The sequence below is a fragment of the Naegleria gruberi genome (genome assembly GCF_000004985.1).
Source record: "Naegleria gruberi genomic scaffold NAEGRscaffold_37, whole genome shotgun sequence".
Lineage (NCBI taxonomy): Eukaryota > Heterolobosea > Eutetramitea > Acrasida > Naegleriidae > Naegleria > Naegleria gruberi.
The window spans coordinates 228,076-254,184 of record NW_003163290.1 but is presented as its reverse complement, the minus strand read 5'-3'; the positions used below and the strand labels follow the sequence as shown (position 1 = coordinate 254,184).

General features: G+C 35.0%; 10 protein-coding genes across 10 annotated transcripts; 7 read left to right on the top strand and 3 right to left on the bottom strand.

Annotated features, from left to right (window-relative positions):
• Positions 1 to 997: 997 nt before the first annotated feature.
• NAEGRDRAFT_69959 (uncharacterized protein) lies at positions 998 to 2,188 on the top strand (the record flags this gene model as incomplete). Its single annotated transcript, XM_002674930.1, has 1 exon — positions 998 to 2,188. The coding sequence occupies one exon, from the start codon at positions 998 to 1,000 to the stop codon at positions 2,186 to 2,188; it is 1,191 nt and encodes a 396-aa protein (XP_002674976.1).
• Positions 2,189 to 2,757: 569 nt separating this feature from the next.
• On the top strand, positions 2,758 to 4,359 carry NAEGRDRAFT_80492 (homeobox domain-containing protein). The gene is made up of 2 exons (XM_002674929.1): positions 2,758 to 3,214; positions 3,263 to 4,359. The coding sequence occupies exons 1-2, from the start codon at positions 2,979 to 2,981 to the stop codon at positions 4,263 to 4,265; spliced, it is 1,239 nt and encodes a 412-aa protein (XP_002674975.1). The 5' UTR covers positions 2,758 to 2,978; the 3' UTR covers positions 4,266 to 4,359.
• A 21-nt stretch (positions 4,360 to 4,380) lies between these two features.
• NAEGRDRAFT_69957 (uncharacterized protein) lies at positions 4,381 to 7,187 on the bottom strand (the record flags this gene model as incomplete). Its single annotated transcript, XM_002674839.1, has 4 exons — positions 4,381 to 6,607; positions 6,656 to 6,726; positions 6,777 to 7,064; positions 7,110 to 7,187. 4 exons carry the CDS (start codon positions 7,185 to 7,187, stop codon positions 4,381 to 4,383), a joined length of 2,664 nt encoding a protein of 887 aa, XP_002674885.1.
• Positions 7,188 to 7,294: 107 nt separating this feature from the next.
• NAEGRDRAFT_69956 (uncharacterized protein) lies at positions 7,295 to 10,300 on the bottom strand (the record flags this gene model as incomplete). Its single annotated transcript, XM_002674838.1, has 1 exon — positions 7,295 to 10,300. One exon carries the CDS (start codon positions 10,298 to 10,300, stop codon positions 7,295 to 7,297), a length of 3,006 nt encoding a protein of 1,001 aa, XP_002674884.1.
• Positions 10,301 to 10,621: 321 nt separating this feature from the next.
• On the top strand, positions 10,622 to 12,001 carry NAEGRDRAFT_69955 (uncharacterized protein; the record flags this gene model as incomplete). The annotated part of the gene is made up of 1 exon (XM_002674928.1): positions 10,622 to 12,001. One exon carries the CDS (start codon positions 10,622 to 10,624, stop codon positions 11,999 to 12,001), a length of 1,380 nt encoding a protein of 459 aa, XP_002674974.1.
• Positions 12,002 to 12,079: 78 nt separating this feature from the next.
• Positions 12,080 to 12,574, top strand: NAEGRDRAFT_69954 (acetyltransferase; the record flags this gene model as incomplete). The annotated part of the gene is made up of 1 exon (XM_002674927.1): positions 12,080 to 12,574. One exon carries the CDS (start codon positions 12,080 to 12,082, stop codon positions 12,572 to 12,574), a length of 495 nt encoding a protein of 164 aa, XP_002674973.1.
• Positions 12,575 to 13,295: 721 nt separating this feature from the next.
• On the top strand, positions 13,296 to 15,569 carry NAEGRDRAFT_80491 (uncharacterized protein; the record flags this gene model as incomplete). Its single annotated transcript, XM_002674926.1, has 1 exon — positions 13,296 to 15,569. The coding sequence occupies one exon, from the start codon at positions 13,296 to 13,298 to the stop codon at positions 15,555 to 15,557; it is 2,262 nt and encodes a 753-aa protein (XP_002674972.1). The 3' UTR covers positions 15,558 to 15,569.
• A 195-nt stretch (positions 15,570 to 15,764) lies between these two features.
• On the top strand, positions 15,765 to 17,246 carry NAEGRDRAFT_69952 (uncharacterized protein; the record flags this gene model as incomplete). Its single annotated transcript, XM_002674925.1, has 1 exon — positions 15,765 to 17,246. One exon carries the CDS (start codon positions 15,765 to 15,767, stop codon positions 17,244 to 17,246), a length of 1,482 nt encoding a protein of 493 aa, XP_002674971.1.
• Positions 17,247 to 18,600: 1,354 nt separating this feature from the next.
• On the bottom strand, positions 18,601 to 20,580 carry NAEGRDRAFT_80490 (uncharacterized protein). The gene has a single exon (XM_002674837.1). It carries the CDS (start codon positions 20,551 to 20,553, stop codon positions 19,186 to 19,188), a length of 1,368 nt encoding a protein of 455 aa, XP_002674883.1. The 5' UTR covers positions 20,554 to 20,580; the 3' UTR covers positions 18,601 to 19,185.
• Positions 20,581 to 22,734: 2,154 nt separating this feature from the next.
• Positions 22,735 to 24,948, top strand: NAEGRDRAFT_80488 (uncharacterized protein; the record flags this gene model as incomplete). The annotated part of the gene is made up of 2 exons (XM_002674924.1): positions 22,735 to 22,950; positions 23,060 to 24,948. The coding sequence occupies 2 exons, from the start codon at positions 22,735 to 22,737 to the stop codon at positions 24,932 to 24,934; spliced, it is 2,091 nt and encodes a 696-aa protein (XP_002674970.1). The 3' UTR covers positions 24,935 to 24,948.
• Positions 24,949 to 26,109: the final 1,161 nt, after the last annotated feature.

The window sequence follows — 26,109 nt, the reverse complement described above, 5'->3', positions numbered from 1 at the left end:
TGTAGGGAAAGCCTTATATTGTCAAGACATGTTTTGTATCCAGATTCAAGATTCTTTACAAAACGTCGCTCCACAAAAGGGTTCATGCAAATAGTCCCATTTTGAAAGAGTATTATTGGTCAATCTGTTTTCCTTATCATTTGGAAATTCACTTGTCAATGAGCCAAAATTATACTTGTCTTAATTTCCAATAAATTCAATCAAAAAAAACGTTACAACACATACTCATCTCTCAATTGTTTGCAAATTGTATTGTAAAGATTGTAACGTTTTTCAAATATTTCCAACTACCAAACGTAATTACTTCACTTTCTAATAACAAGTTGTCTCCAAGACCAACTCGTCAATTTGGGCTCTATTATTCTCCTCTTGAATGTCACCCTTCAATCGCGAAAAACTTTTCGAAACACCACAGTTGAAGACTTGTCAAATCAGCAAGACAGAAAAAAAGACCTTGACAAGTCTTCAACCAAATTTCTGTTTGTAACCAAGACTCCCTCACACAGTTGTGCAACATTTCAATGAATGTAGTACTATTAACAACAACTTTGTCATCATTACTTCATCAGTCTGGACATTCATCATTATCATCACAATAACAACAATATAAACTGTTGTCATCATTAACAACAACAATAGAATTGTCATCTTTCGTGCATTGCAACAACAAGGCTTGAACAAGACGTGAACAAAGGAACACCTTCATCATCATTGCATCATCAAGGACATTCCTCATCAAATAACAACAAGGCTTCTACTACTACTTTTTGCAACAAGCCTCTTTGTGTGTGTTGGTAAGCCACACTCGTCACGTATTTTTTGGCGCCAAAACTACTCTTCAATAACAAGGCTATTTTTGCCCAAAGAAAATGTTTTGATACTGTTCTTGCTTTCATCCAAGTAGCATCAAATATATATTGAGAAGAAAACAAGGAAGACTCGGGAACAAGAAGTATCATTATCACTGTTGCAACAACAATAAGATCCTTGATAACAGATGATCTCTAACAATAACAACAAGTCCATCATGATGAGTGTGGACAAGATTCAAAGCCTTCTCAAGTTACTCTTCTTCATCAGCACATTGTTGTACTTGGCTGGAAAGGGTGTTGATTGGCTTTTGAAACCAATCATGAACAAGCTATTCAGCTCTAGAACAGGCTCTCTAGCAAGTCAATCATCAAAGTATTTTACACTCCAAGTTCCTGTTCCTTTCATTAATATAAAGAAACTATTTGGTTCCTACAATGATGGAGAAGGTAACCCATCATTGTCATCTTCTCAACCAAGACCAATCAAAGGACAATACAGTGTTGAATTTTTGAATGGGATTGGAAGAAAGATTGACTTTTTACATCAAAACTATACTCGTTACCTCAACAAACTAACACAAGGCAATCAAACCATGATGATGACTTCATCTACTGTAGTTAGTGGCATTGGGAATGAGTCAACATTCCAGAAAAGAGTTTTCCCAATTGTTTTTAAAAACAAATTTGGTCTTGCAAAAGACATTTTAATGAGAGACTTGCTTGATACAATAGAGAAGTGTCAAATTAAATCAGAGATGTATAGACAGCAAATCAAGGTCATTTCCAAGTTTGTTCCCCCATCCTTCTTTTTATTAGATCCAAAACTGTCACCCTATTATTGGATTTTAACAGATATCGACTACAAGTTGATGCCTCCCTTCTTGAGAAATTTTGTTCTCTATACCAATACTTCAACTGTGGGTAACACCAGCACTAATCAAGGTTTATTCAACAATAATTATTCAACAACCTCCATACCGTATTCGAATCAACTACAGTTTCCGACAACTTCTTACAACAGTAGTTCGATGTTTTTGGGGTCTGTTCTCCCTCCACATATTCTTGATCGGATTCGCTATGATTGGAAATTTTTCATCACTCAAAACCGAAGCATTTCACACCGATTCGAATATTTATACAACGCCTTCCTGAAGAAACAATCCATCACTATCAACAGCAAACAAGAGAGGAAGAAGTTTTTGAAAGAATTTGAGAATGAATGTTTTAAATTATTGAAGAAGAGAAGAAAACTAGCAAGGAAAAAGATGAAAACAGTGAGAATGAAACATTTGAGACCTAGTGAAAGAGAAAAAAGTCAATTAAAAGCTCAATTCAACAAGCTGAAACAGCTTGAATTGAGCTCGATAATTGTTTAATAATTTAAATGTTGAATCATCAATCTTTCGAACGTTCAACAATAACCAGATCTACTGTTCAGTAACAGGACACAGGTGCACCAAAACAATTTTGGTCGAATGAAGCACTACGAGCCAAGGCACTTCAGTGCTGAATGTTTCTGAGGTTAACAAAGAGGAAATGCTTGCCGAATTTCACCAATTTGATTGCCTCAGACATTAGTTGGTTTCCAAATGTTTTGTTTGGGTGATGCCTTGAAGAAACCAGTACCCTTTTGGAAGAAGGTTTTCTATTGGTCGAAAGTTGGGCATATCCATCAACAAGGGATTCTAATTCTAAAAGTGTATCGTCGTTACAACGAAATAATTTTAAATGTATCTCGCCCACTTTAAAAGGTACATGTTCTATTGAAATGTGATGCTTTATTGCGTTCAGTGAGCAAAACTGAAGAAGGGACACATTCAACAAATGGGCTGGTTTTCTCGTAACGATAACAACGATTCACTGCCAAGCACCAACAAACAGCAAAGTGTGGACCAATTTAACAAACGCTACCCACACACTTCACACAACATTAGAAAAAAAAACAATCCAAATAAGAACGATTTGTTGATTGTGTGTATCGAGTTGAATCAATACCCATTAATAATCAAACCCAGTACCATATAACACTTATACTGCTGTCATTGCTGTTGTAGTGCTATACCACTCTGAATTTATATTCGAAAGGAAGAACAGATAAACCCTGTATTCCATTATTGACTGTATTATTATACTATTCACCCACTCTGTACTATACAATAATTTACAATGCAATCAACTACTACTATTGCAACAAGTCAATCATCATTGATTGAAACTCAAGAAGATAAGATTCTTGATTCCCCATCACTTCTCCATCAATATTCTGAAAGTGATTCTGGTTGTGAAAGCGACAAGGCTGATGGAAAGTCAAAACACGGAAAGAAGAGAAAAGGTTACCCAAAGGAAATTACCAAAGTATTGAATGATTGGTTCTTTGCTAATCTTCAAAATCCATATCCAAGGTATGTTTACAATTCATTGTTGTTGTATATTCTAATAATCTGTTTTAGTGAGGATGAAAAGAAGGGATTAGTCGATCAAACAACTTTGTCCCTTCTCCAAATTAACAATTGGTTCTCCAATAAGAGAGTTCGTTACAAGAGAAAGATGCAAAAGGAAGGACAAGAAGTTGTTGAAGGTGGTGTTGATATTAATCAAGCTTTCCGTTCTATCAAGAAGCAAAAGGATAAGAAGGAACCATCTGCCTCAACAAGCACTTCTGCTACTGCCAACACTCAATCTCAAACACCAAAGAGAAAGAGATCTTCTGCCACCAAAGATATGCAATACACCAAGAAGAAGAGACCAACTCCATTGAAGACTGAATCAACAACAAGTGTTACTGCCAAAGTTGTTGAATCATCTTCCTCTCCACTTATTAAGACTCCAACTATTGTTAATTTCACACAAACAAACAGTCCAACAACTGTTATTTCAACTTCCACAGCTGCTGTTCAAGAACCAAAGAATGTCTTGTCATCATTACTTGAATCACCATCAAATATGAATATGAATGGTAATTCAGTTGTATTATTACGTTCTCCAATCATTAACAATGAAGAGACAAAGAAGACTCCAGATGAAAAGTCAACAGAATCACCTCAACCAAAGCAAATTGACTTTTTCCAATCACTTCAACAAGCTGGTGTTCTTTTCCCTCAAAACACAATGACTGCTCCAGTCATTCCAGTTATTCAAACCATGCCAACCTATCATCCATATGTTGTTCATAATGCTGCTCCATTTGTTGATGCAATCTCTGTTCCTTATGCTTATCCAATTTATACACCAACCTATTATCCAAATCAAGTTATTTTCATGAACAAACAAATTGATGAAAATAATTTCTTTGAAATGGATGCTGGTTTCACAACTGAAGGTGGTGAATTGGATGTACAATTTGAAGATGCTCAAGCTTCAGAGTTATTCCACACTGATTTATTCTCAACAGAACAAGAAGAATGTTTTGATGAAAATCAATGGACCTCAACTAATGAAGATTTGCTCTTTTAAATTTGGAAATTTTTATGGACATCTTCTGGCCAGTTAAGAGTGACCATTAGATTTTTAGCTTGATTGCGATTTTGTTTCGAATAAAAAACATTTTGTTTTAATTTGCTTCATTTTATTATCCGTAGAACAAGTCCTCACAGAAAATCAATTGGTGAATCTTTTGAACGTATGGAAGCAATTTTGTGTTGTTTCCTAAAATTTGTAAAATTCCCTCTTGAATTTGGCTGTCTTCATCTTCATTCTCTTTGAATTCAAAATCTCTCAACAAATTATAAATTTGTATGAATGATTTTTCTCCAAATTTTTGCTCGCAATAATTTCTTAAAGCCTCAATTCTAACACTCAATTCATGTTGCTTTTTCCTTAACATTTCCAAATCACTTGGAGACATTTGCGAAGTATCCTCTGATTTCTTAACTGGTGTATGGAATTTGAGTTCTGGTGTTAAACCTGCTTCACGATCAAGAGTGGAAGGAGTAAGACAGAGTTCAGGAATTTGTTCAACAACCTTTTCTTCTCTGGTTGGTAAAAGATCCAAATCATCATCAATAACTTTCTTAACAGGACTGGATTTTGGAGATGGTTTTTCTTTTTGTGGTGTTTCAGGTTTTGATTTTGGTTCCAGAATGATAACTTCCTTACTGGCTGTCTTATTTAATGGAGAGAATACTTTAGTTGGAGTTACTTGTTTCTTTGGAACAATTACAACAGTTTCTTGCTTAACACTATTATTCAGACTTCCTTCGTCATCGTCTTGGTCGTTTGATGGGATTACAGCATCAAATGGTGAAGGTTCTTCCTTCTTTTTCTTTTTTTGATTCTTAATAAAGTCTCTAAAGTTTTTTCTTTCCATGTCAGCTTTTTCTTTTCTCACCCGTTCCTTTTCTTCTTCTTCCCTCTTCTTTTGAATGTCTTCTGGTGTTGGTTCAAATTCTTCTTTAACTGGAGAGACAGGTTCAGGAGTCTTTTCTGATTCATCCAAACCAAACATGACTCTGATTTGATTTTTTCTTCCCTTGATTGCATCCATTTTCTTCTTGTGATCCAACATTTTCTTTCGTTCTTCTTCCTTTTTCTTCTTCTTTTCATCTTGTTTCTCAGCCAAGAACTTTTTCTTCTTATCATCTGGTTGAACTCCATTTTTAACAAGCCATTCTTGTCTTTCCTTTTCTTGCTTCTTTTTAATTTCCTTTCTTTCATCTTCCTTAGAGAGGACTGGTTGTTGAGGTTGTTGATAGACAGGTTGATTTTGAGAAATAACAACAGGTTGAGGTTTTGGTGGAGGTTTAGATGGTCTCTTATGGGCTTGATTCTTAATTTCATCCAATCTGAAAACCATCTTATCTTCACCTGCAATATTGACAACTCTTGGAGATTCTTCCACATTCTTTGAAACTGATTTAGATCGTTCCTCTGCTCTTGGAATTCTCTCGTCCACAGACCTCGATGGTTGTTGAGGGAGGTTTCTCTGAGGATTAGAAGGCATTGAAACTCTTGGTGGAATAACTGGTTGAGGTTGTTGCATTGGTTGATTTTGGACACTGGCAGAAACTGAAATTCCTCCCTTTCTCTTTTCTAAAATTTGCTCATAATATTCCTTTCTTCCTTTCATTTTCTCCTTCTTTTTTTCATCCTTTTCCTCTAATTGTTTTCGTATTTGAAGCCTGTTGATTGTATTGATTGGATTTTGTTTGGAAGGATGGAGTTGTTTGAACATAGCATTCAACTCACTCTGTTTATCCTCTAGCCATTTTGATTTTTCTTCTGATTGGCCTTGAGGATTTTGTTGGGATTGGATTTGTTGCTGAGCTTGTTGTTGTGGCTGAACCTGTGGTTGTTGGGAAGGTTGTTGTTGCTTTGGAGATATTGGTTTTGGTTTCACTGGCTCTGGTTGCTGCAGAACTTTCAGTGAATCTTTCTTTCTTATAATTTGTAACACCTTCTCTTGAATAAATGGAAGAGAAAGAATTTCGCCAATACTTGGTCTTAGCTCTGGATCCTTTTGGAGCATACTGGAAATTAATGATGATAAATTAATGCTATAAAACGAAGGTATTGGAGGGTAGTTTCCTTTCAAAATCTTCAAAACTAAAGCTGGCAAATTTTGTCCATTAAAAGCATGTTTTCTCGTGGTTATTTCATATAATACACATCCTAAAGCCCAAACATCACTTTTTTGATTATATGGTTTATCCTCACAAAGTTCAGGGCTCAAATAATAAGGTGTTCCAATAACAGTACTAGCAAACTCTGTTTGAGAATTTAAAATTTTAGCAATTCCGAAATCTCCAATTGTTACCCTTCCAGTTTTTGTCAGGAAAATGTTTTGTGTTTTTAAATCTCTTTAAAATTGTGTTTAGATCCGAACAATATGTTTGTATTCAACTAACCTATGAAGAATATTGCAATCATGAACATGTTTCAAACCTAATGCAATTTGACAAAACCAATCAATGATAATCTATTAAAATAAAGAATAAGTTTGAGAAGAAACAATTTGAATAAACCTACCTCTTCAGGTAAAAAAGTTGGAGCAGTTTTGATTTTCGTAAAGAGATCTCCTCCATCAGCATAGTCCATCACAATATTCAGAAACTTATCCGAACTGATAAAGTATTCATGATAGGCAATAATATTGTCGTGTTTTAATTTTTGTAGTACTTGTGCTTCATTCAAAGCTCCTTGTTTTTCCTCATCGCTTAATTCCTTCATATTTATTCTCTTCATGACATACTTTCTTCCCTTTTTCTCGCAAAGATAAGCCTTTCCGAAGGATCCACTCCCAATCTCCCTTATTATCTATTTAATTTCATCATTACATATAATTCCACCAAAAATACAAACCTTGTATTCCTTATCGCCGAATACACTCGGTGAGGGAAGTCTATCCACACCAGGTGATTCGACGCCCCTTTTGTTCATTTTTTTAAAATTATTTGATGCCACTTAATGATCCATCAAAATGACTCTTTATAACAATAGGACAAGAATAATGATTTTAAGGAAAAGTACAATGGATTGGAATGAGTTTATTCATTACTACCATGAACGAGGTTTGAAACAATTTCTTCTAAGATTTTCAGATTGGAATCATAACCGATTGGTAAACGATCTTCCTTAGGTATCAAACTTATTAGATAGTTCACTAAATTGCAGAATAGTGTAGATGTCTCTCGTGCAGTCTTTCCAATACATAAAACACCAAGTTGCCCTCTCAGTAATGAATCAACTTGTTGGAAAATAACACCAAACTTTCCGTATCCGTCCAAGGAAAAACCATTCACTCTGCAATCGCTGAAGAAGGAAGAGTGATGCCAAGAGCTTATTGCAGGATTTCTCATCATTCCACTGTATATGTAGCTTCTATTGTTAATTTCGCTCTCTAAGCCTTCAGAGCTCAGAGATTGTCCACTGTCCTTATCAAATCTTGATTTGGTAATCAATTCGAACATTCTATGTGAGAGTGCATTGTCTGTGAGTCTTAACTTTAGATCTACTGCCCACATTCTAGCACAATCCTTCTCGTCAACAAATATTACAAAGTCTATCGTTACATAACCGAATATCTTTTTGGAATGACATACTCTTCCAACTGAGAAGGATGCCTCTCTCAGTGCGTCATATGGCGCAGAATAATGAGGGAAAGAGCATGACATGGTGCAATATTGAGAATTGACTAACTGTTCTTGTACAGATAAAATATTAACTTCTCCATTGGGTTCAATGAACAAATTAACAGAAGGAGAACCGATAATCTTGTTTGGAACAGCTTCAATAACACCTCCACCACAATCTTTAAGTGCTTTGAGGAAATCAGGCCATTGGGGATACACATGTTTCGATACAATGTTCAATCTCTCCGGCATGTATTCTCCCAGTTCTTCTGCAAGATTGGCCCTTAACCTCTCAGCAAACATTGGTTCATTTCTTCGTTTCTCCTTGAGTGAGGAAAGTTTGTTTACATCCAAGAAAGCAAGGCCTCTTCCTCCATATTCGTTATCTATCTTAATTATCCAACGAGAATATTGTGGATATTCCATTAGTTTCCTCGATAAATTAGAGATCAAGTCTTCTTCCTCATAAATATCATAAATTCCAAAAGGCATATTCACTTCTGCTTGAGCAAAAATTCTCTTGCTTCCTGACTTGGTTCCATAAATAGTAGAGTTAACAGGATCTGATCCTAAAATTGGTAACTGAAGTTTGATAGCAAGTCTTAAATCGTCTTTTCCGAGTTGACCTGGAACAAGGTACGCCGTCTTACCCATGACAAGAGTTCGCAAATGCCTCATTGTTCTTTGGGAATAATAAACAAGAGATGATAAACTTGTCGAATCTGGATATTTGTCATTAGATTCTGGTGTAATTACTTTGAGTCTTCTCATTGGTTCCTCAACTCCTCCAAATTCCAATAATTTACAAACATATGATAATACATCACTATCCAATGGCTCAGATGTAACATATACTACTTCTACATTTGGATCCAATAAATCCAAAATTCTGAAGAGTTGAGAATTTTGGGATGATTTGAATTTTGGAGTTGTTGTTCTTACAGATTCATCATATGTAAGAGAATTGATGTGAATAATTGTCCTCTTTGATTTCTTAATGGTATCCCAATTCTTTTTGAATTCATCCATCTTTGATTTCCATTTGAATTCCTCGTCGTGTATAATTTTCTGAATTTTTTCTTTGGTCCTGAATAATCTAACTCTAAGGAACCACCAAAATTGAATTCTTGTGGCCATTTTATGTTCGTACTTGAGTCTTGAAAACCTTTTTCTTTGTATATAACCTTTCCAAATTCTCTGAATACATGTTGCTGCATTATTCTGCCCATTTCTTCCCATGAATTTAACATCTGGAAGTTTTATGTAAGGAATTACATTTTCAGCATTAACCAAACAATCAATCAATTGTCTATTATTCGGATCTATAGTTCTTTCAGCTAAGAAAACAACTTTCTTACCATCTACGTAAGCCAGAGGAACTGTAAAGTCTCGAAGTAGTTTTTCCAATAGGGAAAGAACGCTATAAATTCTACTCCAGTTATATTGATAAGTTCTATAGAATGACAAATATTCTGGAGTATTATCCAGTAATGATCCATGACGTATAATAACATGATGCAAACTGTATTCATCCATAAGGTCAATATAGGTTCTCAAATATTGTTGCTTTTTTCTATCATTTGTTGCCTCAAGCAATGAGTTGATACGTTGTTCCTCAGTTGGATCAAGAACTGAATCAATTGGTTGTTGAATATAATTTTTAGGCATATAAACGGTGGCATCTTTTGATTTGAGATTGTAAATTTTTTGATTTCCGAATGGAACTATTGAGGGTTCCTTTTTCCTTGTTGTTGGATTTGATCTGGTGGTGTAGGGTATTTCTCTTTCCGGGCTTGGTGGACCACTCTCCATTCTATAAAGATGTGAGTTTGCAGTATCCTCCGTTTGTACATTCTTCTTAACTAATTGATAGTGATAGGGATTTAAAACAGCTTGTGAAGCAGTTATTGGTGAATTCTCGTCGTTATTTACAAGTGGTGACAAATCAATGAATGATGGTACCAACTTTCTATTAATTAAATTAATTAAACCCTTATCCAACTCTGATTCTGCTATTGGTGGAAGAGGAAGGGCTGGATTTAATTGGTTTTCCTTTGGTAGTATTGGGGCTTGTTTGTACAAATTGCCCTTAATCCTTCTGCCAATTGTATTGGTGGGTATTCCTCCAACATTTCTTCTTTTAATTTTCCTTGGTAAAGGAATACTCATATCCTTTTTGAGGAGATCCCTTGTTTCTTTTGCCCAAACAGTGGGATCTGAAAGAACAGTGTTTCTTTTCTTTTCTCGAATTTTGTCCAAGTATGTTTGTGAATTTGGTCGTTTTGGATATACATCATTTAAATAATCATCCGTTTGTCTAAAAGTCCTCGTACTGTGACTAAATTGTTGACTCCAGCTCGGTTCATAAGAGTCCTCATGTAATTGAAAAGAAGATGTTGGTCTCCTATGTTGATTCGACATTCCAACCCTCTATTCCGATGTTGTTTGATAATTCAAGATGATGAGAAAACTAAAATTATGTTTTCAATTTTTTTCTTTTGATTTTTTGGCAATGTTTACTGAAATGGCGCCAAACTTCTTACAACTGCAAGTCTTATAAATAACGATGAAATTTTAAACTTGATCAGATGTTTCAAACTGAGGATGATGAAGAGAATTTTGGCCTTTTCCATTTTCTCAAAAAATAACGTCATTGAACGGCCTTTTCTTCAAAAAACCCAACAGCAACAAATATTTAACACAATTTTAAAAATCATAGAAAGGAGAGTGGAATATTAAAATATGGAGAATAGACATCGTATAGTTGCTTCTTCTCCTGTAAAACCAATATTTAAAGCTAGGGCTTTCTTGGAGAAGACTCCTGGAAGAAAATATCAGAGAAAGAAGGATTTCATCAGCCCGCGAATTGAGACTCATCACGAACAGTCTGATAACAAGACATATAACAACAAAAAACAAAACATTAATATCGGAAAAAACGAGGAACTTTCTACATCACTTCTTCAACTACAAGAAAGTATAAAACAAAATATCAATGATACTCTCAATGAAATTAATCATGCAGCCTTAATGAAAGAAACACGATTAAAGCTACAAGAAGCTGTAAATTTAGAAGAAAAAGCCAAAGAGTTGGAGAATTCGGAAGATCCACTCTCATGCCTTGATGTATGGGAGAAGAGGCTGAATTTATTGGTAGATCTTTATGGAAAATCAGATATTAAGACTGAGGACGCTTGTAAAAAATTCATCTTGTTATGTAATTCGTTTTCAATGAATTATAGGGATACACCAGATGAAAGTATTGGAATATTAAAGAGATCCCTCCGATACTTAGAATTTGGAATTGAGTTCGATAATATCAGAAAGATGAAATCAATGACATTGAACAATATCAGTTTTGTCTTCAGAATTAAGAATATGTTTGAAGAGGCTCTTGAATTTGCTCAGAGAGCCTTCTCTATCGAGATTGATCTTCCTGTTGAAGAGAATGGAGTGGGATTGGCCGACTCTTACCTCAATATTGGAGCAATTTTATCAAAACTTGGAAAACACAAACAATCCCTAGCTCATGCAAACACTGCCCTTGAGATATTACTCTCCCTCCAGAAAAATGAATCGATAGGCATTTCGAACAAGGAGCGATCGCCATTAATATCACACGATGCTCTCTATTCAAGTATTGTTGTTGCTCACAATAACATTGCTGTAGAGTTGGAACACTTGATGGAAATTTCAAAAGCAGCCATGTTTCATGAAAAGGCTCTTACTATTTCAATTAACAAACTAGGATCTGAGCATGCAGTAACTAAGCGAATGGAAAATGTGCATGAAAGGTTTATCAATGATTTCAAGGATGCTCAAGAAATTGAAAAAATGTTAAGCCAGAAGAATAAGCAGAAACAAAAACCTGTCAAGGAACAACCTTCAAAAGAAGAAAATCCTAAAATACCTCCAACTTCAGTCGCCAATCAAAAGGCAGTTGTACCAACATTAGATTTAAGTGTTTTGAATAAGCCAACTCCAACCCGTAGAAGATCACAACTTGAATCTCCTCCATCTCATTTGAGTCTACCAATGGAATCACCAATTCTTAAATCTCAAAATACTTCATTAGGAACGAGTATGGTCCTTCATGAATTGAATAATATTCTGCTGAGTTAATTAAATATTAATACCAGTGCTGCACTAACAATATTCTATTTTTTAAAGGAAGAAAGAAATTTCTTCATCATTAAAAAAATGTCTGTAGGTGAGATAACTATTCTGCCTCTAAATGATGATTTGACACTAGACATGGCTCAAATTAATGGCATAGTATTACCTGTAAATTTTAGTGCTAAAATCTATAGTCAAATGGTGCAAGACAAGTATTCATTTGTTGCTTTTGTGAAAAATCCGAAGACTGGTAAAGATGAAGCTGTCGGAGCCATTGGTTGTGTTCTAAAATCTGATCCTCATGCTTGTCCAAACACATCCGGCCTTTGCATTGCTTCATTGGCTGTATTAGCAAAATACAGATCAAAAGGAATCGGATCTAAATTATTAAATCAAGTTATTGAATTAGTGGAGTGTCAAAAGAAACTCATCACCGTCTACCTACAAACACAAGTCAACAATGATGATGGAATTAAATTCTATCAGAGGCACAATTTTTCAATCATCACACGAATTGAAAAATTCTACCGTCGATTAGATCCACCAGATTGCTTTGTGCTTTCGAGATGTTTTCATTAAATAATTTTCATCAAATAATTAATTAATGTAAATATTATATGGGATTTGAATAATGCAAAGATTGCACAGAATAATAACACCAGGAATGGAATTACATCAACTTTTTAATTATTCACTATCATGAAATAGTGTTGGAAATCGAATCTGGATAAGGAAGAGATTAGGTTATTTCCTTTAGTATCTCTTAATTATTTGCCACTACCTATACAAGCAACAGAAACCCCCAATTAATACAATCCGAGAATTTCTAGTAAGATTCCTCTCCCTCACATCCCATCATTAATGAAATGATTTCAACACAAATTTTGATAGACATTGCCGTTAGGTTACTGCTTGACAACATGCACAAGGAGGCATACAAAAAGTTTCTATAGAGTGCAAAATACTACTACATGGCATGTGGAGTACAAGTCAAAGTCTTGCATTCTACATTAAGGACCTTATTTTTTGCCTTATTATGGATTTATTTGGATGACTAATCCAAATTAGTTGATTCCACTTGAATCCCGCCAACAAATGAACTTGTTTCAACCGAAAATTCCCGCTCTTCCTTACATTAACTGTTTCTCTCCATCAGAAATTGTTATTGAAGCGATGAGTTGTGATGGCACACAAAGAACAAAAGACGTTTTTCAAAATATTTCTTAACAGAAAAAAACGACCTTAATACTCTCGTATCAATCCTTTCTTTACAAAAAATCCTCCTTCTAATTTAGAGAGAATGTCGTTTCAAATTGTCCCTAGATTTTCCTTGTACATAATATTTGTATTCCTTATCATCCTTACAACAGTAAATGCCCAGAATATTGCCTTTACTATGGGGCAAGTTAAGACAGTGAGGACAGCCCTCCCAACGTCTTCGGAGGAGGTTCTAGATGGAGCTAAATATATAGAGTATGCTATTTTCTTAGCAATTTTCCTTGTGATCCCCATTCTGTTTGGTGTGATTGGTTATATTGCAATAATGATATTCTGTTGTTGTAGATGTTGTGGGTTCTGTGGTTCAAATGTACCAACATCATCTGAGGCCTACAAGAGAAAGCACCTTATTGCTCCAGCTATTGTCTTGGCTGTGCTCTATTGTTGCTTTATTCTATTGGGAATTATTGGTGTGATCTTCTCTGCCCAAGGTTCAACACACGTGAGAGTCATGATTGATGAAACTTTGACATTTACTAGCAGTGTCACTGGTTCCCTGAAAAATGTTGGTAATCTCCCAGCCATTATTACCACTCAATTAAATGGACTCCCAGATGCGATCGATCCACTTTTAAATAAGGCTCTGAATGCAACTGCACCTCTAGATACAATTTCAACTCTTGTTGGAAACACAATCACACAACTAGGCACCTTCAACTCATCCACCATTGAAAATATCAACAAGGAAGTTGTAAATATTAGAAGTGGTATCGACACTTTGAGAGCTAGTCCAAAACTTAGTGGAGTTCCAGCCTCTAGTGAAATTCCTGATATCAAATCAACTGTTTCTCCTTCCATTACATCTGGCTTGCAAGCAATTACATCTGCCAAATCATCGATTGATTCTGGAAAAGATACCATCAAGACCAAGATTAGTTCAGTTAAAAGTCTTATCAATGACACAATTTCAAGCCAATTTGGTCCTTCACTCAGTAGCGCTTTGGGAAGTATTCAACAACCTATTGCTTCAATTCAATCCTCAGTTGACACCTACCTAAACAATCAAACAGTTAATGACGCTAAGACTTATTCCAAGCTTGCTGAAAATATTAGAGTTTCACTTTCCATTGTCCTCTTCTGTTGGTGTGGAATAATCTACATTTTTGTATTTATTGGTATTATTTTCAGAAAGACTTGGTGTGTACATATTACAACTACATTGGCCTTTATTACTGCTTGGATTTTCATTCTTTTGGCAGGTATTCAAGTTCCAGCATTTATGCTTATCAATGAAGTATGCACAAATGGTCCAAAAACTGTTGGATCTATCGGTGATCAAGCTTTGTCAAGTATGCTCACTGGAACTGGTGGAATCAAATTCCAAAACGTTTCTGTAATGTTAACAACCATGTCTACCTGTAAAGATGGTCAATCTTTGATTGATGTTGTATTTGGTACTGATGCATTCTCTGCTTTGGGTATTAACAGTATGCTCGTTTCTGTAACTGATTCATTCAGCACCCAAGCTTCAGTTTTTAACATTTCTTCTGTTACCGAAAGTGCAAAGAATTCCATGACCACATCTTCTATTGGCTCTATCAATGTTGACTATACAAGTACCCTCACTGATGCTAGGGCCAAACTTGCAAATGGTACTTCATCATTGAATAATCTTTCTGGTTTTTCCGGTTTCAATGCAACAGATTTTGATGCTGCTCTTAATGCTCTCAATGCATTCACCACTGCCAAAATATCAGCTACCTATACGTATGATAATTTTGAAACATTTGATCCTTCCGGACTTGCCTCAAACTCTGACAAAGTTGAAGGTGAAACACTCAAGAATGCAACCAGATTACAACACAATACTCAACTGGCAGCCTTGGCAGAAATTGCCTCCTACAATCAAACCTTGAACATTATTAATGCCAATATGGATGCTTTAATTGTTGATGTTGCATCTGCTAAGACTTTGGTCAGTTCATTTGGTACCTTGACATCAAATATCCTTTCTCAAATTGATCTCCTTACAACTAATGTTCAAAATTTCATTGCCACATTCCCACAAGAAACACTCAATTTTGTTTTGACTTTTGCACATGCCTTACTTAAAACAATTGGCGCAGAAGTTGCTGGTTGTACATATATGGCTAATTATATTACAGCAACAGATGGTGCTGTGTGTAAAGGTATTTCTTGGGAATTATTAATTACAGGTATTACTTGTTTCTTTATTGGTATTCTAATGCATATTGGTTGTGTTATTAATGTTGTCATTGCCAAGAGAATTAAATATCAAGCTGGTACAAGAGTGCATCCAGGTTTGTCTTTGGAAATGAACTAATAAAGCACTTTGAAAAAAATGTTAAAGAGAATTGTTCAATCAGCACAACATATTGCTAAATCATCATCACCAACAACAAGATTAAAGATCTTTAGTAATTATAAATTCCGAAATTCCAATGATCAATCAGGAGAATACAGACAATATTCAAAGAGTAATAATTCAACAGGTGCTTCTTCATCATTTAGTTTTAAACAGGCTGTTTTAATGTTCGGTCTTTCTATTATTCCAGCCTTTTCATTTCTCCAACAAGTAATTACATCATCCCGAAAACAACAATCGGAAATTGTTGATGACTTACACGATTTGGTTCAAAACAGAATGAAACAATGGGAAAAACGTCTTATGGAAGCAGAAATGAATGATAGAGATGATGAATATGATGATGGACCATCCACTCCTGGAATGTATGGTCTTTTACCAGGAGATGGCACATCCACCAATGAAAATGTAATGGTCACCACTGCTCGGGACAGAAAGTTTATTTCAATTTATGAGGAATTGGAAACTCTACTCTTACAAATCAAAGCTAAAAGTAATGAATTGAATGCAAGTATTAAGAACAATGGTGTGGATGAAAATGTTGTGGAAAGGATTTTACCAATACTTAGATCAACAATGTTAATTAGCTTGAATAGAAGTACATTTATGGGTTCCTGTCCATCTTCAGATTTAAAGTGGAATTTGGGATTTATTTTGGAAAGCTCACATTATGCATGTTTGGAAAGTTTGATTTCATTATCTGAAAATAAGGATTTGCATCTAAATGTCTTGAAAAGTGGAAAGGATCTCTCAGATGAAATTACTATTGGAGATGGAAATAATGAAAAATATACCCAGATTGTTAAGGAAATTTGTACAAACGGAACATTAGGAACGATATTCAATTCTATTCTCTATGAAGGAAGTGCTGCTATTCAAGCTAAGGCAAGACGTTTGCTAGATGTTGTTTCAGCCGATAATATTTCTCATGAATCTTTAATGCACAGATTGGATACTTTCAGACTAATTGTTGAAACAAGAGAAAGAGAAAATGAAATGATTTCAGCCCTAGTAATTTCAAGAATGTACTCTAATCCAAACCTTTTTAAAACCCTGACACTGCATCAAAATTTACCATTCATTAACATGTTGCAAAATATGTATAGTAATAGTCCTTATGCAGATGTTAAAAAATTGAGTTCTATTGGTTTAATGATTTCAAAGGGTAAAACAACTGAATATATCTTTTTGAGAGAGGAGGAAAACTCAATGAAATTATGGTCTTGTGTTGAATCAGCAAAGAAATTGGGAATATTTGCAACATTTGGTTTAATGTTTAGATCATCCTACTTCTTGTACAATACCAGACTGCTTTCATCTATTCCATTTTTCATTTTCCTTCCAACTGTGTTGGGTGAAGTATTGGATATTGAACGAATGTTGACAGAAGGAAGACAAACTCATGGATGGTTACATGTTGGTACCACTGCAGCCATTTCTCTCATGCTCTCACGTCTCAAAACTACAACACTCTCCCTTGTTATGGCTCCTTACTTGGCAGTTTATTTCATGTCAGGTCTTTCACTTGACAGTGGTAAACTTCCTCATCAAAGACATCACGAAGCTATTGCTTCAAATTTATTTCACTTGGACAGTTTAGCATTTGAACATTCCATGAAAAGGTTGAATAGATTTTTAAATCACTAGTTTATTTACAATAAATTAATCATCTGCCATATCAAACTCGTCACTGATTCCTGTTGAATGAGGATCATCAAAACGGTGCTGCCTTCCATTTGATGCAGAATCAATCCTCGTCTTCAGCCTCCTCATTAGCTCTTCTCGTGGTATACTATTTGGCATTACTGCTCGTTCCTCAGGTTCATCAAAATCGTACTCGTTATGTAAGTTAATTTCAGTTCTTGGTAATTGTGACACTCCAGTTGACTGACTCATTAGGGATGATTGAAGTTTTCTCCTCCAAATTTCTTTTATCATTATATTGGATAAACTCTTTTCAGTGTTAGATTTAGGGGGTGATTTAGGGGTTTTCAAAATACTGTAGCATGGAATTATTTTGCTTTGCACATTTTCTTTAACAACATCTTCATCCTGTTCCATCGAATCAACCAGTGATGATGATGATGAGGACGTTGATAATTGTAAATGTGACAGAGTTAAACTCGTTTTAACTCTCTTTACTTCTCTAAACAAATCATTTTCTTCAAATTGTGCTAACGTTGATGATCTACTAGTATAATTCTTCCTTGTCGAACAACAACATGCTTCTTCATCTACTAATTCATCACAACACGTCTTTTGATCCTCTTCCATTGAATCCAACTTTCGTTTTAGACAATTGTTCGAAGGAAACGAAGAAGACCTCTTCGATCCTTTATATAAATTAAATAAATTATCAACTTGATCTTGTTGTTGTTGTAGTTTTGAAAAGCAATGTTCCTCCACGCTTCCATAAAGCATAGCCGATGATCCGATCATTTGATCTCCTTATTCTTCTTCAATAAAAAATCAATAATCTACAATAATTACTTCTATTACAGAAGATTATCTGAACTTTAAAATTGCAAGGCCCTTGTAACCTTCTCCAACCGTCACTTTAAATTTCAGAAAAAAAAAAGCAAGTGGTGAATGAATGCGAAGCGCAAGTTTTGGATTTTTTTTTGATGGATGAATTTATTAATTTGTTAAAAAGGTCCGAACGAGCAGAAAATATTGAGAGTGTGTGGAAGGAAGAATTGAAAGTTTCATTGTGGATTGAAGCTCAAGGTTTGATGATGGAATGCTACTATTAAGGCAATTATTAAATTCTGTAGAATGGATCATCAACGTTTTATCTCTTTAATATCCAACTGCCGTTTTATAGATTTATTAAGCAAACAATTTGATTTGTTAAATGCAATAATTGGAATGAAGTTAATGGACATAGGCAGCTGAATTTCCAGACTTGGTTGAAGTGCCATCATCCAACTTTCTCTTTCGTTGCTTCCACGTGGCTCCACATGGTTTACAAAATTGATTTTATCAATAACTAAAACCCAATAAAGAAAGCCACAAAATAGGTTTAATGTTTATTAAGAATTAAAAGGCAAAAGCTGGCTTGAGGATTGGAATTTCCAAATGACCAACTCTGAGAAGGACACAAGTGGCGTTTTGTTTGGCCAAATTGCAACATTCTCCTTTTTGATTCATTCCAAGATCGAGAATTGGCAACATTTCATTTTGCTTGGCCAAATTACAGCAATCACCCTTTTGAGTCATCATGAGTGGAATAATGTCAGCATTCAAATTCATCTTGGCAATATTGCAACAATCACCTTTTTGATTCATTCCAAGAGATGGAATTTCACTGTTAATGTTATCCTTAGCAATATTACAGCAATCACCCTTTTGGGTCATTGATGGTTGAAGAACTGGTTCGTTCAAATTCATCTTTGCAACATTACAACACTCTCCTTTTTGATTCATAGAAAGTTGGAGAACTGGTTCATTAAGGTTGTGTTTGGCAACATTGCAACATTCACCCTTTTGATTCATACCAACTGGAAGGACTTCCTTATCAATATTTTGTTTGGCTACATTGCAACAATCACCTTTTTGATTCATTCCAAGAGATGGAATTTCCATATCAACATTGTGTTTGGCAATGTTGCAGCAATCTCCCTTTTGGGTCATTGCAGGTTGGAGAACTGGCTCGTTCAAAGTTCGTCTTGGCAACATTACAACACTCTCCCTTTTGATTCATGGAAAGTTGGAGAACTGGTTCGTTCAAATTGTGTTTAGCTACATTGCAGCATTCTCCCTTTTGATTCATTCCAAGAATTGGAATTTCACGATTGATATTGTCCTTGGCAATATTGCAACAATCACCCTTTTGATTCATACCGACTGGAAGAACTTCCTTATCAATATTTTGTTTGGCTACATTGCAACAATCACCTTTTTGATTCATTCCAAGAGTTGGAATTTCCATATCAACATTGTGTTTGGCAATGTTGCAACAATCACCCTTTTGGGTCATGGCAGGTTGGAGAACTGGCTCGTTCAAATTCATCTTGGCAACATTGCAACATTCTCCCTTTTGATTCATTCCAAGAGTTGGAATTTCCCGATTAACGTTATCCTTGGCAATGTTACAACAATCACCCTTTTGGGTCATTGATGGTTGAAGAACTGGTCCATTAAGATTATTCTTGGCAACATTACAACACTCTCCCTTTTGATTCATGGAAAGTTGGAGAACTGGTTCATTAAGGTTGTGTTTAGCTACATTGCAACATTCACCCTTTTGATTCATACCGACTGGAAGGACTTCTTTATCAATATTTTGTTTGGCTACGTTACAGCATTCTCCCTTTTGAGTCATTGATGGTTGAAGAACTGGTTCGTTCAAATTCATCTTTGCAACATTACAACACTCTCCTTTTTGATTCATAGAAGGTGGAAGCACTTCACCATTGAGGTTTTGCTTGGCAACATTGCAACATTCTCCCTTTTGATTCATGGCAAGAGTTGGAATTTCACTGTTGATGTTATCCTTAGCAATGTTACAACAATCACCTTTTTGAGTCATTGATGGTTGGAGAATTGGCATATTTACATTTTGTTTGGCTAAATTACAACATTCTCCCTTTTGATTCATTACTGGAATGATTTGTTGAGAGGAGTTTTGCTTGGCAATGTTACAACAATCACCCTTTTGAGTCATGGATTCAGTTGACAATACTTCAATATTCATATTTTCCTTGGCAACATTGCAACATTCTCCCTTTTGGGTCATGGAATTTTCAACTGGTTGGTTAGTTCTCACGTAATCTTCATTGAATTGTTTCTTCCAGAAAGTTTTGGTCATTTCAAATTCTTCATCCAAAGAATCCAAATCATCTTCGTGGTTCAATAAATAACCAGTTTGTTCCTTAACAAATGTCAAGTAATCATATGGATATCTCAAATGGGTATGCCAAACCAAATCAATTTCCAATGTAGGAACCAACATGAATTCCAATTCAGAGCTCTGTTCATCACTCTTAATCATGATTGACTTGATAGCCACAATAAACTTGAAGTACTTGTCGAGCATGTATTGAATTTGGGTGGAGCTTTCAATAGATTCACCAAAAACTTGCTTACATTGAGTGGTAAAAGTCTTTTGGTTGAGAGCAGCCTTAATCAAATCTCTTGATGGCTTGAAAACAGTTGAATTCTCTCTTGCAATCAATTCATCATAATGATCCAAACAATTTTCAAAATTGACTTGGTGCATCTCTTCAAACCATTTCATTGTTTGTTCAGAATTTAACATGTGAGCTTGAGTATTGTACAAAATCAAATGTCCAAAGTTTGACTCGCAATCCTTCATGAAATCGATAGGATGCAACAAGTGGCAATGGAAAATCCACTGTACACACTCTGGAAGCCAAACATTTTGTGATCCATGTTTGGAAACGAGAGGAATCATCATGTTGTACAATTTAACCATGTCTTGCAATTTGTCTGGTGCAAAGTACAAGTCAACTTGTTGACCAATAGCGATCAAAAATTGCATGTGAGTATTTAAACGGTTTTTCCAAAGATCAACATTAAACTGTGGATTACCAGAAGGTGATACGGAGATAGTTGACATGATTATTTGATGTGTGGAGTATTTTTTTCTTGTTGTTTTTGAGAAGATTTTCCACCAATCAAACAGTTTTAAAGCAAAATCTAAACAAGTGAAATTAGCGAGCCGTGCTAATGCGGAGATGGAGCTTGAACTCCGGTTAAGGATTCTGCAAGAAACCTAAGCTCGTTTGGAAACAATTTCAAAGAAATAGGAGCAGTAAAGCACTTTGGTTTGAATTTGGTTGTGTAAATGGTTACACACTCAAGGAGATCTTGATAAAATCTAATGGATTTTAAAGTGATGTTTGTTGTGTAAAGTTTAGGCACACAGTAAATTAGTATTCTGGATTAATTGTTTAACTCCTTAATTGTACTAAAGAGAGATTATTTGAGGATGAGCAAACAGGTTGAGATTTGGCACATGGGAGTAGATTAAAGAACTGGAGTGCAACGTGTATGCTTTTCGAACAACCCCTTCAATAAAGTTGAACATAATTCAACAACTTGTGTAATTAATAAATCATCTTTTTAAAACAAAAATCAAGATAACATTATAATATTTCTTAGGTACAACTCCTACATATTCACTCACCTTAAATGATTAATTACCAATCAAACCAATCAATAGTTTATTTTGCCCCATTCTCATCATTTCCGATCTTATCACAACTTCTTCGCTCCAAGAAACTGTTCATCTAATAATCCTCGCCACAAGATCGTGCTTTGAAACAACAAACTCGCGAACAGCTAAGGCTCAAGAAGAAGTTGCAGCGTTTTTTCAATTGTTCCAGCTGATGATGATTGTTGTCTTTACCTATTTTAATACAATCTGAAGTGCGCCAAAAAAACTATCAGCAAACGAATAAGGCCAAAATCCTCATCAGACACAAATACTAGATGAAAAGTTCTCTTAGACAAATAGCTTGAAAATCTCTCTAAGCCTATGAAAGATGATGATATTTTCAATATCAAGTAAGCAATTTTTAATACTATTTATGTTGCCTTTTTGAAGCAAGATGATAAACTTGTTCCAACAAGGTTACAAAAAAAAATCACACTACCCCACTTCAACAACAGCAGCGGGTGAAAGGCAGCGAAAAGCAACCAACCATTCGTCATCACAACAAGTAAACTACTCACCGCGCCGTTATCATAGTTGATTTGGACTGTATTCAGAGAATCTAGAGTGAACATTGTCATCATTAGTGTTTTGTAGAAGCAGTAGCAATAGATATATATTTGATATCGTCATCCCTTTCGCCTTTGTTGTAGTAGTAAAATTACCCTGCTGTTTTAAACTGACAAATACAAGTCATCACCAAACAGCTCTTTTTCTCTTCCATCTACCTGTTATACATACAACATCAACAACAAATTGATTAGTAATAATTATTATTCCTTTTGACAGTGCAGTTCCATTAGTTTTTAAATACCATTAACTTCCATCATCACTTTATTCCCTTGCCACTACTCTAATAATTCATCCAATTATTAACTCCCATACTGCTACAACGACTATTCATATATAGCTGAATTCGACACTTCCTTTCCCTCAACAATCTACGATCAACACACAATGAGTAATATTCCACCACAAGCAATCAACGATATTGTCAATGTTCTCAATCCACAACAACAACACCTTTTCAATGCATTCATGAATAATAACAACAATGTTAATAGAAATATGCAAATGGGTATGAATCCAGCAGTTGTTGCAAATCCAATGCCAAATAACATGAACAATATGGCAAACAACCAACAACTCTTCAACACGTTCAGGGCTCTTCAAGTAAGTATTTCAAATAGTAATAGTGTTATTTAACATTTATTAATCTATTTCATCTCCTTGGTGGACTATGTCATCATCCAACCACTGTAAAACAACAAAATAACAATAGCAACCTATGAATCAAAATAATAATAATAACTTGATGAACGGACAAACACCTCTCAACAATGCCAATGGCCAAGCTATGAATATGAATATGAACATGAACGTACAAAACAATAATATACCAATGCAAAACATGAACAATAATAATGACCCTAGTAACTATTTATTACAATTCCTACAACAACAACTAACCACCCCAAACAACAATAATAATCTAAGAAATCCTGGAAAGCAAGTAATGCCAAATAATACAACCATTGTGCAACAAACTAATGGTAATGGTATGATTAGCAACGAACAACAAATGATGGGAGGTTTTACCAATGGTATGGATGCCAACACGATGAATATTAATAACATGAATATGACAAACATGGCCAATATGAATATGTCCAATGTAAATGCTATGAATAACATGAATAATATGACAAACATGGGAAATCCATCAACTCCTATGAGTCAAATGACTGGTGGTACTGTTCCAAATACAATTACCATGTCAGCACAGCAACGATCAACTACACCTCTTAGTAATAATAGTGGAGGAGTTTTGTCATCAAATACCAATACAACAACAAATACACAATCAGGTATGTCTGCCAACGGAATGAGAAGATTCTCTGTTGAGCAAATCAAATTGGTACAACAATTGATTGAGCAATGCCTAAAGCTTTATCTTTCAAAAGAAGAGACAATGGATTTTTTATGTAAGAAATACGAGAATATTGAACGAGCCTTTATTAACTTGATGTGGTGCAAATTAGAACAACAAAATCCTGAATTTTTCAAAGCTTACAATACTAGGTTATTGATCAAGGAACAAATTTCACAATTCAATCAACTGGTTAAAGAACAAGCAAGCATGATGCAACAACAAGGTTTACTTGTTCAAAATAACACTGTTAATCAAATGCCATCCACACCAACAGGTGGTTCAATGATTAGTGTACAACAACCAATGGGAGGTATTGGCATTATGTCTGGAAATATTCAATCACCTTACAATTCTGCATCTTCACCAGTTACCAGTCAAAATGCATTCACAATGATTCCAAATCAACCAAATACCATTCAAGTCAATAATGGTATGAGTACAAACAATGGAGCATTTGTGTATCCAGGCGTTAATGGCGCTGGTAATTTTGGTATTAACCTTCAAAATGCAGCAGTACTTGGAATCAATAATTTTCAACAAACCAATAATGGTATGATTCCACAAAATATGAATAATAATGCAGTGTTGAATTTTGCTCAACAACAACAAAACATGTACAGACAACAACAACAACAACCAACAAACCCACAACAAACAAACTTTAACAGTACTAATACACTCTCTCCACAAAAGCAACAACAAATGAATGTTAATCTTGGACTTGGAAATGAAACTGATTCAAACTCCAATATGCCTAACATGTTTAACACTAATGGACCTGCTGGAACTGAAATTTCTCAAATGATAACTCATTTGCTGAGTTCTCCAGCACCAGTTTCCACAACCACCCCTCAAGCCAAACAAACCATTCAAAATTTCCTGAAATCCCCTCTAGTTAAAGTTGGTAGAGATGTGGAAGAAAAGTTACGATCTTTATTGAACGATGAGCAATCAACCACATCAAATAGTATGAACGTTAATAATACTGACATGAATAGACAAATCTCAAATAGTACTCCAGTTACCAATAATTCAGCAACAGGAACTTCAACACCAACAATTCTCGATTCCAATACACCAAGTGTTACAAATAGTAACAGCAATACCCAAAACCAATTATCAGAAACTCCAAATATTGATAATGTTTTCGAGTTCCCAGATTCTGATAGAGACGTTTTTGGCGCCACCGAATTTGATGATGACTTTTTCCATCACGATGAATAAACCTCAATATGTACATAAATTAGTCAGTGTTCTTATTGAGAGTCAAACTGAGGGAATCTTTGGAAATTGGCTTGAATAGAATATTATCAAAATCAGCACAAGTTGCCATAGATTGTGTCATGTCTCCAGTTACTGCAAAAATTTCAGCCCTATTTCGTTTGGTTTCCATTTCAAACTTTCTCATTAATTCGCAAGATTCCTTTCCATTCATGTTGGGCATTTCTAGATCCATCAATACAAACTGGAAGTTGGACAATTTGAACTTCTCGAATGCTTGCAGACCATCCACAGCAAAATCAATGTTCTCATATCCAATAATTTGTAACAATCTGTGCACAACCTTTCTATTAATTGAATTATCATCCACCACAAGAATATTGCATGTGAATGAGTCAAGAGAACGACTCGATCGAATCTTTGTAATTTCTGAACCTGTTTCTGAACTGTTGATTTCAAAATCTCCAGCCATGCTTTCAATCAATACTGAAATTATATCTTTCACCTTGAAAGGTCTTGCTAGGAATAGAGTTTCATAATTCAATGAGGTAGTGTCACCTTTTGACAATAGAGAAACTGAGCAATTTCTATCAATCGTTTTCACTTGCATAGATTCTTCCCTTTCAACATCTGACTCGATTATCATTACATTATTTGGAAGTAGATATTCCAAATATTTAATTAATATCCTATTTTGATCCAGCAAAGATACAGTAACTTGGGATAGTTCCTTCTCTTTTGAAATATTTCTCAATTGTTCAATTTGTTCCTCGAGAATCATACCTTTCTTATCCTGTTTGAAGAAAGGAATGATAATCTTAATAGTTGTCCCCTTTCCGATTTCACTACTAATATGAATCTTACCATTCATTAAATCAATCAAATGCTTTGAGATTTTCAATCCAAACCCATGACTCTCAATAAATTGATCATTTCCTGTTCGTCTAGCCCTAGAAGTAGGCCTCATGGAAGGATTGGCCTGTTGATTACTCGAAAAAAGGTTGATAATTTGATTGGAATTCATTCCACATCCACTATCAGCACATGTAAAGGTTATAAATATCAAATCATTCACATCTAACTTTTCGGCAGGATAACACATCATGAGTTCACTAGTTTTCTTCTTATCAATTCTAAACTCGTTCAACTCTTCTTGAGTTGAAACAGTGCATTTTACA